The 14,087-nt window shown below is 46.0% G+C and overlaps 1 protein-coding gene across 1 annotated transcript in view; it reads right to left on the bottom strand.

Moving 5' to 3' along the window:
- LOC106573010 (probable C->U-editing enzyme APOBEC-2) overlaps positions 1 to 14,087 on the bottom strand; it is a 35,987-nt gene that overhangs the window by 21,743 nt on the left and 157 nt on the right. Inside the window, exon 1 of the mRNA XM_045696594.1 lies at positions 13,841 to 14,087. This exon is cut by the window's right edge and continues 157 nt beyond it. Coding sequence (XP_045552550.1) covers positions 13,841 to 14,087 — 247 coding nt within the window. The remainder of the gene's footprint in view (positions 1 to 13,840) is intronic.

The following is a 14,087-nucleotide window of genomic DNA, read 5'->3' on the forward strand; positions in this document are numbered from 1 at the left end:
AAATACATGCTTTAAAAAAAATTTAAACAAGCAAATATAATTGCCAAATATATTTCTTTCTTATTTTACATTTCCTCATCACACGGATGGCACATCTATCAGGCCCCACCTATCAGGCTGAGATGGGGAGTCTGCAACGGAACACAGAAATTGAATCAGGAATTGAATCAGAAACACAAAAAGTGTTTTAATCAGAGAGAATTCAGTATTCACTCATTGTGAAATGATCTTAGCATCATAAAGTAAAGCCCTGAAGCCTGGTATTGAATGGTTTCTATGAAGGGGCAATGGCTGAGGTGCAATATAGGGGTGGCTTGCATGATTCAACATCCAGTTTTATTGTGTCTGCCATGACAACTCCACACCTGTACCACAGCGCTGCCATGACAACTCCACACCTGTACCACAGCGCTGCCATGACAACTCCACACCTGTACCACAGCGCTGCCATGACAACTCCACACCTGTACCACAGCGCTGCCATGACAACTCCACACCTGCACCACAGCGCTGCCATGACAACTCCACACCTGTACCACAGCGCTGCCATGACAACTCCACACCTGTAGCACAGCGCTGCCATGACAACTCCACACCTGTACCACAGCGCTGCCATGACAACTCCACACCTGTACCACAGCGCTGCCATGACAACTCCACACCTGTACCACAGCGCTGCCATGACAACTCCACACCTGTACCACATTGCTGTCATGAGATCTATTGTACCACAGTGTTGCCTTGACTCCTCCTGTACCACAGTGCTACCATGACAACTCCTGTACCACAGTGCTGCCATGGCAACTCCTGTACCACAGTGCTGCCATGACACCTCCTGTACCACAGTGCTACCATGACAACTCCTGTACCAAAGCGCTGCCATAAAACTTCCTGTACCACAGAGCTGTCATGACACATCCTGTTCTACATCAATATACTCTCTGACTCCAGGCTCTACCTCCTCAATATACTCTCTGACTCCAGGCTCTACCTCCTCAATATACTCTCTGACTCCAGGCTCTACCTCCTCAATATACTCTCTGACTCCAGGCTCTACCTCCTCAATATACTCTCTGACTCCAGGCTCTACCTCCTCAATATACTCTCTGACTCCAGGCTCTACCTCCTCAATATACTCTCTGACTCCAGGCTCTACCTCCTCAATATACTCTCTGACTCCAGGCTCTACCTCCTCAATATACTCTCTGACTCCAGGCTCTACCTCCTCAATATACTCTCTGACTCCAGGCTCTACCTCCTCAATATACTCTCTGACTCCAGGCTCTACCTCCTCAATATACTCTCTGACTCCAGGCTCTACCTCCTCAATACACTCTCTGACTCCAGGCTCTACCTCCTCAATATACAGTGCATTCAGAAAGTATTCAGACCCCTTGACTTTTTCAACATTTTGTTATGTTACAGCCTTATTCTAAAATGTATTAAATACATTGTTTTCCTCATCATTGTACACACAATGCCCCATAAAGACAAAGTAAAAAAAGGTTTTTAGTAATGTTTGCTAATTTATACAAATAAAAAAACTGAAAAACCTTATTTACATTCGTTTTCAGACCCTTTGCTATGAGACTCAAAATTGAGCTCAGATGCATCCTGTTTCCATTGTTCATCCTTGAGATGTTTATACAACTTGATTGGAGTCCACCTGTCATACAAGTCAGAAGTTTACATACACTTAGGTTGGAGTTATTAAAACTCATTTTTCAACCACTCCACAAATTTCTTGTTAACAAACTATAGTTTTGGAGAGTCGGTTAGGACATCTACTTTGTGATTGACACAAGTCATTTTTCCAACAATTGTTTACAGACAGATTATTTCACTTATAATTCACTGTATCACAATTCCAGTGGGTCAGAAGTTTACATACACTAAGTTGACTGTGCCTTTAAACAGCTTGGAGAATTCCAGAAAATTATGTTATGGCTTTAGAAGCTTCTGATAGGCTAATTGACATAACTTGAGTCAATTGGAGGTGTACCTGTGGATGTATATCAAGGCCTACCTTCAAACTCAGTGCCTCTTTGCTTGACATAATAGGAAAATCAAAAGAAATCAGCCAAGACCTCAGAAAACAAGTCTGGTTCATCCTTGGGAGCAATTTCCAAACACCTGAAGGTACCACGTTCATCTGTACAAACAATACTACGCAAGTATAAACACCATGGGACAACGCAGCCATCATACCGCTCAGGAAGGAGACACGTTCTGTCTCCTAGAGTTGAACTTACTTTGGTGCAAAAAGTGCAAATCAATTCCAGAACAACAGCAAAGGACCTTGTGAAGATGCTGGAGGAAACAGGTACAAAAGTATCTATATCCACAGTGAAACTAATCCTATATCGACATAACCTGAAAGGCCGCTTAGCAAGGAAGAAGCCACTGCTTCAAAACCGACATAAAAAAGCCAGACTACGGTTTGCAACTGCACGTGGGGACAAAGATCATACTTTTTGGAGAAATGTCCTATGGTCTGATGAAACAAAAATAGAACTGTTTGGCCATAATGACCATCGTTATGTTTGGGGGAAAAAGGGGAGACTTGCAAGCCGAAGAACACCATCCCAACCATAAAGCACGGGGGTGGCAGCATCATGTTGTGGGGGTGCTTTGCTGCAGGAGGGACTGGTGCACTTCACAAACTGGATGGCATCATGAGGGAGGAAAATTATGTGGATATATTGAAGCACCATCTGAAGACATCAGCAGGAAGTTAAAGCTTGGTCGCAAATGGGTCTTCCAAATGGACAATGACCCCAAGCATACTTCCAAAGTTGTGGCAAAATGGCTTAAGGACAACAAAGTCAAGGTATTGGAGTGGCCATCACAAAGCCCTGACCTCAATCCTATAGAAAATCTGTGAGCAGAACTGAAAAAGCGTGTGCTAGCAAGGAGGCCTACAAACCTGACTCAGTTACACCAGCTCTGTCAGGAGGAATGGGACAAAATTCACCTAATTTACTGTGGGAAGCTTGTGGAAGGCTACCCGAAACGTTTGACCCAAGATAAACATTTTAAAGGCAATGCTACCAAACACTTAATCAGTATATGTAAACTTCTGACCCACTGGGAATGTGATGAAAGAAATAAAAGCTGAAATAAATAATTCTCTCTACTATTATTCTGACATTCCACAATCTTAAAATAAAGTGGTGATCGTAACTGACCTAAGACAGGGAATTTTTTACTACGATTAAAAGTCAGGAATAGTGAAAAACTGAGGTAAAATGTATTTGGCTAAGGTGTATGTAAACTTCTGACTTCAACTGTAAATTCAATTGATTAGACATGATATGGAAAGACACCCCGTCTATATTACGTACCACAGCATGTAAGGGCAAAAACCTAGTCATGAGGTCGAAGGAATTGTGCGTAGAGCTCTGAGACAGGATTGTGTCGAGGCACAGATCTGGATAAAGGTACTGAACATTTTTTGCAGCATTGAAGATCCCCATGAACACAGTGGCCTCCATTATTCTTCCATGGAAGAAGTTTGGAACCACCATGACTTCCTAGAGCTGGCTGCCCGGCAGCCCGGCCAAACTGAGCAACAGGGGTTTGATGGTCCCCAATCGGGGGAGAAGGGCCTTGGTCAGGGAAGTGACCAAGAACCTGATGGTCACTCTGACAGAGCTCCAGAGTTCCTCTGTGGAGATGGGAGAACCTTCCAGAAGGCCAACCATCTCTGCATCACTCCACCAATCAGGCCTTTATGGTTGAGTGTCCAGGCAGAAGCCTCTCCTCCGTAAAAGGCACATTACAGCCCGCTTGGTGTTTGCCAAAAGGTACCTAAAGACTCTCAGACCATGAGAAACAAGATTCTCTGTTCAGATGAAACCAAGATGAAACTCTTTGGCCTGAATGCCAAGCCCCACGTCTGCAGGAAACCTGGCACCATCGCTCCGGTGAAGCATGGTGGTGGCAGCATCATGCTGTGTGGATGTTTTTCAGTGGCAGAGACTGGGAGACTAGTCAGGATTGAGGCAAAGATGAATGTAGCAAAGTACAGAGAGATCCTTGATGAAAACCTGCTCCAGAGCCTTAAGGACCTCAGACTGGGGCGAAGGTTCACTTTCCAACAGGACAACGACACTAAGCACACAGCCAAGATAATGCAGGCGTTGCTTCAGGACAAGTCTCTGAATGTCCTTGAGTGGCCCAGCCAGAGCAAGGACTTGGATCCAATCGAATAAATCAAATCAAATAGCATTTTATTTTTCACATGGCCCAAAAACAACAGGCGTAGACCTTACAGTGAAATGCTAAATTACAAGCCCTTAACCAACAATGCAGTTTTAAGAAAAGTAAGTGTTAAGTAAAAAATAGATAAGTAAAAAGAAAATATAAGTAAAAAATAATGAAACAGCAGCAGTAAAATAACAATAGCGAGGCTATATACAGGGGGTATCAGTACAGATTCAATGTACGGGGGCACCGGTAAGTCGAGGTAATTTGTAAATATAGGTAGAGTTAAACCTTGTTTTGTCTTAAAGGTCAAAAATGACCCGCCGCTATGTTTACCAGCAGAGAAAACTCCCTGAATGATCTTTTTTCAACTTGAAATTTGATTACTTTTCCTAGAGTGACCCCAACATTAGAAAAAGTGAAACATCGCCTTTGTTCATGTTTCCATTAAAGCTGTACACCACCAGGGTACAAAGATTGTCTTAGGGTCATTTTTGAGACAGCAGTCATAAAATCACACCGCAAAATGTACACACCACAAAAACCACAAAGACACACGCACACACACACACACACACACACACACACACACACAACGCAAAATTGAGATTATGTGTGCTACTGATTGAGCTCAGCCAGCAGCTCCTGAAGAGGAAGATCACCATGGTTGGTACAGTTAGCCTGTTAGGGCTAGGGGGCAGTATTGACACGGCTGGATAAAAAACATACCCGATTTAATCTGGTTACCACTCCTACCCAGTAACTAGAATATGCATATACTTATTACATATGGATAGAAAACACCCTAAATTTTCTAAAACTGTTTGAATGGTGTCTGTGAGTATAACAGAACTCAAATGGCAGGTCAAAACCTGAGAGATTGCTTTACAGGAAGTGGCCTGTCTGACCATTTCTTGAACTTCTTTTCCATCTCTATCATTTACTAAGGATCTCTGCTCTAACGTGACACTTCCCACGTCGTCCATAGGCGCTCAGAGCCCGGGAAAAAACAGAATGTCGTCATTCCAGCCCCATGCTGAAACACATTATCGCCTTTCTCAAGTGGCCGATCAAGGGACACTGGGTTTATGCGCGTGACCCGACCGCCCCCGCCTTTGGGATTTTTTCCTCTGTTTGCCGAAAAGGAGATTCCCTGTCGGAATATTATCGCTTTTCTACGAGAAAAATGGCGTAAAAATTTATTTTAAACAGCGGTTGACATGCTTCGAAGTACGGTAATGGAATATTTCGAATTTTATTGTCACGAATTGCGCCATGCGCGCGACACTTCTTTACTATTTCGGATAGTGTCTGGAACGCACGAACAAAACGCCGCTATTCGGATATAACGATGGATTATTTTGGACCAAACCAACATTTGTTATTGAAGTAGCAGTCCTGGGTGTGCATTCTGACGAAGACAACAAAAGGTAATCAAACTTTTATAATAGTAAATATGATTATGGTGAGTGCTAAACTTGCCGGGTGTCTAAATAGCGAGCCCGTGATGCCTGGGCTATGTACTTAGAATATTGCAAAATGTGCTTTCACCAAAAAGCTATTTTAAAATCGGACATATCGAGTGCATAGAGGAGGTCTGTATCTATAATTCTTAAAATAATTGTTATGCTTTTTGTGAACGTTTATCGTGAGTAATTTAGTAAAATGTTAGCGAATTCCCCGGAAGTTTGCGGGGGTATGCTAGTTCTGAACGTCACATGCTAATGTAAAAAGCTGTTTTTTTATATAAATATGAACTTGATTGAACAAAACATGCATGTATTGTATAACATAATGTCCTAGGGTTGTCATCTGATGAAGATCATCAAAGGTGAGTGCTGCATTTAGCTGTCTTCTGGGTTTTGGTGACATTATATGCTGGCTTGAAAAATGGGTGTCTGATTATTTCTGGCTTGGTACTCTGCTGACATAATCTAATGTTTTGCTTTCGTTGTAAAGCCTTTTTGAAATCGGACAGTGTGGTTAGATTAACGAGAGTCTTGTCTTTAAATAGCTGTAAAATAGTCATATGTTTGAGAAATTGAAGTAATAGGATTTTTAAGGTTTTGAAAATCGCGCCACAGGCTGCCAGTGGCTGTTACGTAGGTGGGACGCAAGCGTCCCACCTAGCCCATAGAGGTTAAAAAGAACAGGCCTGAGCTGCCCCCTGCACTCCTCACAACAAGGGGGAGAGAGGCCTTCTCATCAAAGTTTGCCTTCACCCCCACCACCACTCTGGTTTATTACCTCCCAAAGAGGAACAAGAATGTGGTGCTCCTGCGCACAATGCACTAAACGGCTGAGATCAGTGATCGTGAGGACAGGAAGCCAGGCATCATCCTGGACTACGGCCACAACAAAGGAGGCGTGGACAACCTGGACAAGGTGATTGGAACTTACAGCTGCAGGAGGATGGCTGCCCGCTGGCTCCAGGTCATCTTCCATAACATAATTGATGTGTCCTCATACAATGTCTTCGTGATATTGAACAAGATCAACCCTACCTGGATGCCTGATAAGCGTAACAAGAAGAGGGTACTCCTGGAGCAGCTGGGAAAGGCCCTTGTAACCCCACACATTCAAAGATGGGAGCGCCTCCCACGCACAGCAGCCTCTGCAGCACTTGTGAAAGCTGTTCAGGGGGCTGAATCTTGTCATGATCCACCTGAGGCTGCAGCTGGGGCAGGCAAGAGGAGGAGATGCCAATTCTGCCCCGCAAAGAAGGACTGTAAAACAAATACTATGTGCTGCACATGTGAGAAATACATGTACGTCTGCAAAGTCCATGCACAAACACCTGCATACTGTCCTACGTTAGAGTTGATTGATTCATGTTCTTCATGTTTTTGTTTTGTATCTATTATCTTATTTTATTCTTATTTATTGTTGTTGTTTATACACCTTGTTGGTGGGGGCAATGGTTAAAAAATGGGAGAAGACTAGTATTTTGTAGTTGAATTCCTCATTGTACAGTATATAAGAATATATCACTGTGTTGCCAAAAAGTTCAAGACTGTCATTGTTTCCCTTCAATACAATGCATTCAAAACGACTTTTACATATTTCTGCTACTTTCATAGGCTATAGAAGTACTATCTCTTGCTAAAAACAATATGTTTACACCTATGCAGTATCTTTAGCAATAATAATAATAATAATTAACCTCTACTTTGGTAAAGAAAACAATTATGACAGGTGTGTTGTAATAAAAACGAGTGGTGTTCACTGATTAAATGCAGTCTTTCTGCATTGTGAAGAGGGAAAACCCAGAAACAGGTTGTTTCTTCATGCAAAATAGATTTGGGGTTTAAAATTCAATTAAGCTGTTTTATTTTAGGGGTGTAGTGAAGGCGGGTCATTTTTTACCCTTAGGACAAGGGGAGTATACAGACTACACAAGGGTTAAAGTGACTATGCATAGATAATAAACAGAGAGTATACAGGGCGCTACCGGTACAGAGTCAATGTGCGGGGGCACCGGTTAGTCGAGGTAATTGAGGTAATATGTACATGTAGGTAGAGTTAAAGTGACTATGCATAGATAATGAACAGAGAGTAGCAGCAGCGTAAAAGAGGGGTCTGGGTAGCTCTTTGATTAGCTGTTCAGGAGTCTTATGGCTTGGAGGTAGAATCTGTTTAGAAGCCTCTTGGACCTAGACTTGGCGCGCCGGTACCGCTTCCCGTGCGGTAGCAGAGAGAACAGCCTATGAATAGGGTGGCTGGAGTCTCTGACAATTTTTAGGACCTTCCTCTGACACCGCCTTCTATAGAGGTCCTGGATGGCAGGAAGCTTGGCCCCGGCGATGTACCCTCTGTAGTGCCTTGTGGTCGGAAGCCGAGCAGTTGCCATACAAGGCAGTGATGCAACCAGTCAGGATGCTCTCGATGGTACAGCTGTAGAACCTTTTGAGGATCTGAGGACCCATGCCAAATCTTTTCAGTCTCCTAAGGGTATAGTCTTTGTCGTGCCCTCTTCACAACTGTCTTAGTGTGTTTGGACCATGATAGTTTGTTGGTGATGTGGACACCAAGGAACTTGAAGCTCTCAACCTGCTCCACTACAGCCCCGTCGATGAGAATGGTGGCGTGCTCGGTCCTCCTTTTCCTGTAGTCCACAATCATCTCCTTTGTCTTGATCACGTTGAGGGAGAGGTTGTTGTTCTGGCACCACACAGCCAGGTCTCTGACCTCCTCCTTATAGGCTGTCTCATCATTGTCGGTGATCAGGCCTACCACTGTTGTGTCATCGGCAAACCTGATGATGGTGTTTGAGTCGTGTTGGAGTCATGCCTGGCCATGCAGTAATGAGTGAACAGGGAGTGCAGGAGGGGACTGAGCACACACCCTTGAGGGCCCCCCGTGTTGAGGATCAGAGTGGCAGATGTGTTGCTACCTACCCTCACCACCTGGGGGCGGCCAGTCAGGAAGTCCAGGATCCAGTTGCAGAGGGAGGTGTTTAGTCCCAGGGTCCTTAGCTTAGTGATGAGCTTTGAGGGCACTATGGTGTTGAACGCTGAGCTGTAGTCAATGAATAGCATCTCACATACAGTGGTTCCTCCTTTAAAAGTTGTGATCTTACACCTCGGGACATAGAGGTACCCAGCATTACTGCTTCATTACTCCAGACCACCACAAGGGGGAGTTAGAGGTACCCAGCGGCTTCATTACTCCAGACCACCACAAGGGGGAGTTAGAGGTACCCAGCAGCTTCATTACTCCAGACCACCACAAGGGGGAGTTAGAGGTACCCAGCGTCACAGCTTCATTACTCCAGACCACCACAAGGGGGAGTTAGAGGTACCCAGCGGCTTCATTACTCCAGACCACCACAAGGGGGAGTTAGAGGTACCCAGCGGCTTCATTACTCCAGACCACCACAAGGGGGAGGTAGAGGTACCCAGCGGCTTCATTACTCCAGACCACCACAAGGGGGAGTTAGAGGTACCCAGCGGCTTCATTACTCCAGACCACCACAAGGGGGAGTTAGAGGTACCCAGCATCACAGCTTCATTACTCCAGACCACCACAAGGGGGAGTTAGAGGTACCCAGCATCACTGCTTCATTACTCCAGACCACCACAAGGGGGAGTTAGAGATACCCAGCGGCTTCATTACTCCAGACCACCACAAGGGGGAGTTAGAGATACCCAGCGGCTTCATTACTCCAGACCACCACAAGGGGGAGTTTGAGGTACCCAGCATCACGGCTTCATTACTCCAGACCACCACAAGGGGGAGTTAGAGGTACCCAGCGGCTTCATTACTCCAGACCACCACAAGGGGGAGTTAGAGGTACCCAGCATCACAGCTTCATTACTCCAGACCACCACAAGGGGGAGGTAGAGGTACCCAGCATCACAGCTTCATTACTCCAGACCACCACAAGGGGGAGGTAGAGGTACCCAGCGGCTTCATTACTCCAGACCACCACAAGGGGGAGTTAGAGCACTCATTATGCATTTGGGTCCCAAGGTTTTTATATGACCAATCATATCGAGTGGTTCCAATGACGAATTTGACGCAAGCCACCGCTCCCTGATGACTTTCTTCAGCAAAAATGGCTGACAAAACATTACGGTGGAAGCTAATTTAAGTAATTATAACGTCATAACGAGTCAAGCAAAACATGTACAATTGAGAGGAATATGTTAGTTAACGTAGAGACAAACAAATGAGCATATTTTTTGTCAAAGTTAATTTACTAAAATCGCTACTTAGCAAGTTTTTTTCCATTATTTGAATGATGCTGTGTCTGCATGTATGTATTACAATTATACACTTGAACAGTGTTTACCGCTCCTGCTCCTGGGACATCAATGATTACACATTGTAACTTTACAATAGACTAGAAACATGATTTAAGTAAAGGCTGATTTGTAATTCATATATACCGAATAGAAAAGAGTACATCTTGCCAGTGTAACAGTTGTTAGAGTACTTTGTGAATTTCACCAGGTTCATATATTAATATGGCATGTTGATTTGTTATTATGCATGCCTGCATCCTGGGAGTAGGGGAGTGTGTACTTACGTTTTGCCCTGCGTGCTCGTGCTCTATGAGATGCACTATGACAGGTAAGCACGCTTTTTCTGTCGTCGTCAGAAAAGTTTGATTCCTTTAAGCACAAAGTCATAAACATAGTGTTTTGTTCATGAATAATGTTGTATATTTAGAGGTTACTCATAAGTGGATGGTATTGTTAAGATGTAATTGTACTTTTTAGGATGATATTAACATTCTGAATTCAACATGTGGTTAATAGCTAGCTAAGGTATTAGCAGGCTATTGTATGTGTGAACGATGGCTAGCTCCTCGAATGATCCCAGTCCCTTGTATTGTACATCTGTTGTAAAAAGAGGCGACGATTCGCAGAACATATGTGCTCTACACACGTTTTATTGTCTTTTGGATGCAGAGAGAATTCTGATTCATTAAAACAACCTGATCTCCAAAGTCCACGTCTATAGTCTCAATCAACCCCACACAGCGCAGAGCTACAGTACAGCACCAGTTACACACAGCGCAGAGCTACAGTACAGTACCGGTTACACACAGCGCAGAGCTACAGCGGTACGGTACAGCACCGGTTACACACAGCGCAGAGCTACAGCGGTACGGTACAGCACCGGTTACACACAGCGCAGAGCTACAGCGGTACGGTACAGCACCGGTTACACACAACGCAGAGCTACAGCGGTGTGGTACAGCACCGGTTACACACAGCGCAGAGCTACAGCGGTACGGTACAGCACCGGTTATACACAGCGCAGAGCTACAGCGGTGCGGTACAGCACCGGTTACACACAACGCAGAGCTACAGCGGTGCAGTACAGCACCGGTTACACACAACGCAGAGTTACAGCGGTGCAGTACAGCACTGGTTATACCAGCACGCCCACAAGCATTCGGAATGACACGTGGAAGAGTGCGAGGAATGAGATGGGAGTAACAATCCAGGATATTTGCTCTTAGACTGGCATAATAATGTAATGAAACAAGCAGGAAACAGTTTTCGAACCCTCAACATTCTAGCCCGAAGGCCAACATGCTATCGACTGTGCCCAAATGTATTAATTGGGGTTGGGGCCGATTGTGGCTAAAAACACTTTATCAACTGGAATCTTTAACATGTGGAAAGGGGGAAAAATATTATTACTGGGTTTTCACCAGCATAGCAGGATGGGCTATTAGCTGAACAATAGACTATTCAGACTATTCAAGCTTTACTAAAGAACTTTAGCTAGGTGAACCCCCCCCCAACTTGCAACAAATCATTTGTATCATTTACATTTTAGTCATTTAGCAGACGCTCTTATCCAAACACCATGCTCTACCAACTTAGCTACACGGTATCTATCTCTATCTTTCCACATCTACCGACACATGTACTATATAGAATAACTTAACTGGCTGAGGTAGACTATGAGGCCTACTTTAAATTGTGACTGGTCAAAAATGTAGCATCCTACATAAAACAATTATTTAAAGACAGAAAGTCTGCACGTTCGAACTAAAACAATATAACTAATCATTTTTAAATCCCAAACTCTAAAAGTAATTGGAAAGGTAGATACAAAAGCTATTATCAGTTTTAGAAACTTTAGAGTGTTTTCTAAACCAATTATATGCATATCCTAGCTTCTGGGCCTGAGTAACAGGCAGTTTACTTTGGGCACGCTTTTCATCCGGACGTCAAAATACTGCCCCCTATCCCAAACAAGTTAAAGTCCCCGGCCACTAGGAGCGCCGCCTCTGGATGAGCGTTTTCCTGTTTGCTTATGGCCTTATACAGCTCATTGAGTTCGGTCTTAGAGCCAACATCGGTTTGTGGTGGTAAATAGACAGCTACAAAGAATATAGATGAGAACTCTCTTGGTAAACAGTGGGTCTACTGCTTATCATGAGATACTCTACCTCAGGCGAGCAAAACCTCGAGACTTCCTAAGATTTCGTGCTCCAGCTGTTGTTTACAAATATACATAGACCGCCACCCCTTGTCTTACCAGAGGCCACTGCTCTATTCTGCCTAAAAAGCTTAACACCCGCCAGCTGTATGTTATTCATGTCATCGTTCTGTTGGTAGGATATAAGTGATCGTAGTTTGTCTATTTTACATTCCATTGATTGTACATTGGTAAAGTGAGATTACACACTCTCCGTTGGATCCTTACAAGGCACCCAGATATCTCCGTCTCTTTCTCCTGCGAATGACGGGGATGAGGGCCTTGTCTGGCGTCTGAAGTAAATCCTTCATGTACGACTCGTTAAAGAAAAAGTATTCCTCCAGTATGGGGTGAGTAACCGCTGTCCTGAGGTCGTAAGACACGGTGGCTAAAACATTATGTAAAAGCTATCGACATAGCCAGATCTCACGAGCTAGCAGAGGCGATACTACGGTGGCTAAAACATTATGTACAAAATAAGTTACAAAAAAATAAAAAAGTTACAAAAAAAAAAAACACAATAGCACAATTGGTTACAGGATCAGAAACGACAACCATCTCCTCCGCCGCCACCTCCTCCGGCGCCACCTCCTCCGGCGCCACCTCCTCCAGCGCCATCTCCTCCTCCGGCGCCATCTCCTCCGCCGCCACCTCCTCCGGCCCCACCTCCTCCGGCGCCACCTCCTCCTCCGCCGCCATCTCCTCCGGCCCCATCTCCTCCTCCGCCGCCACCTCCTCCGCCGCCACCTCCTCCGGCGCCACCTCCTCCGGCGCCACCTCCTCCGGCGCCACATCCTCCGGCGCCATATCCTCCGGCGCCACCTCCTGCGGCGCCACCTCCTCCGGCCCCACCTCCTCCAGCGCCATCTCCTCCTCCGCCGCCATCTCCTCCTGCGCCATCTCCTCCGGCGCCATCTCCTCCGGCGCCATCTCCTCCGGCGCCATCTCCTCCAGCGCCATCTCCTCCTCCGCCGCCATCTCCTCCGGCGCCATCTCCTCCGGCGCCACCTCCTCCGGCCCCATCTCCTCCGGCGCCATCTCCTCCGGCCCCATCTCCTCCGGCGCCACCTCCTCCGCCGCCATCTCCTCCGCCGCCATCTCCTCCGGCGCCACCTCCTCCGCCGCCATCTCCCCCGCCGCCATCTCCTCCGGCGCCATCTCCTCCGGCCCCATCTCCTCCGGCCCCATCTCCTCCTCCGGCCCCATCTCCTCCTCCGCCGCCATCTCCCCCGCCGCCATCTCCTCCGGCCCCATCTCCTCCTCCGGCCCCATCTCCTCCTCCGGCCCCATCTCCTCCTCCGCCGCCATCTCCCCCGCCGCCATCTCCTCCGGCCCCATCTCCTCCGGCCCCATCTCCTCCGCCGCCATCTCTGGAGAGACCTGAAAATAGCTGTGCAGCGACGCGCCATCCAACCTGAGAGGAGGATCTGCAGGGAAGAATGGGAGAAACTCCCCAAATACAGGTGTGCCGAGCTTGTAGCGTCATACCCAAGAAGAATTGTGGCTGTAATCACTGCCAAATGTGCTTCAATGAAGTACTGAGTAAAGCATCTGAATACTTATGTAAATGTGTATAAAATGATGAGAGAGACATAACACAAACCCCCAGAGAAAGTATACCTGCCTATGTGTGTGTTAGAGAGAAAGAGCGTGCAAAAGAGATTTGTGTGTGGTTGGTGAATGTGTTTACCCAGTGATGATCTCCCATGGTGGCAGCTCGATGGTTTCAAACTCTCCATTTGCCTCTCCTCCTTCTGCTACCTCTGTTATCTCCTCTGTTCCACCTGTCTTCTCTCCGCCTCCCTCCTTCTTCCTCACCTCCCCTGGTTGGTGTTGGTATCCTGTCTTCACAACTTGGTATCCTGTCTTCAACACTTTCTCCTTCTCCTGCTCCTTCTCCTGCTCCTTCTCCTGCTCCTCCTCCTGCTTCTCCTCCT

Source organism: Salmo salar, chromosome ssa15, assembly GCF_905237065.1.
Source record: "Salmo salar chromosome ssa15, Ssal_v3.1, whole genome shotgun sequence".
Lineage (NCBI taxonomy): Eukaryota > Metazoa > Chordata > Actinopteri > Salmoniformes > Salmonidae > Salmo > Salmo salar.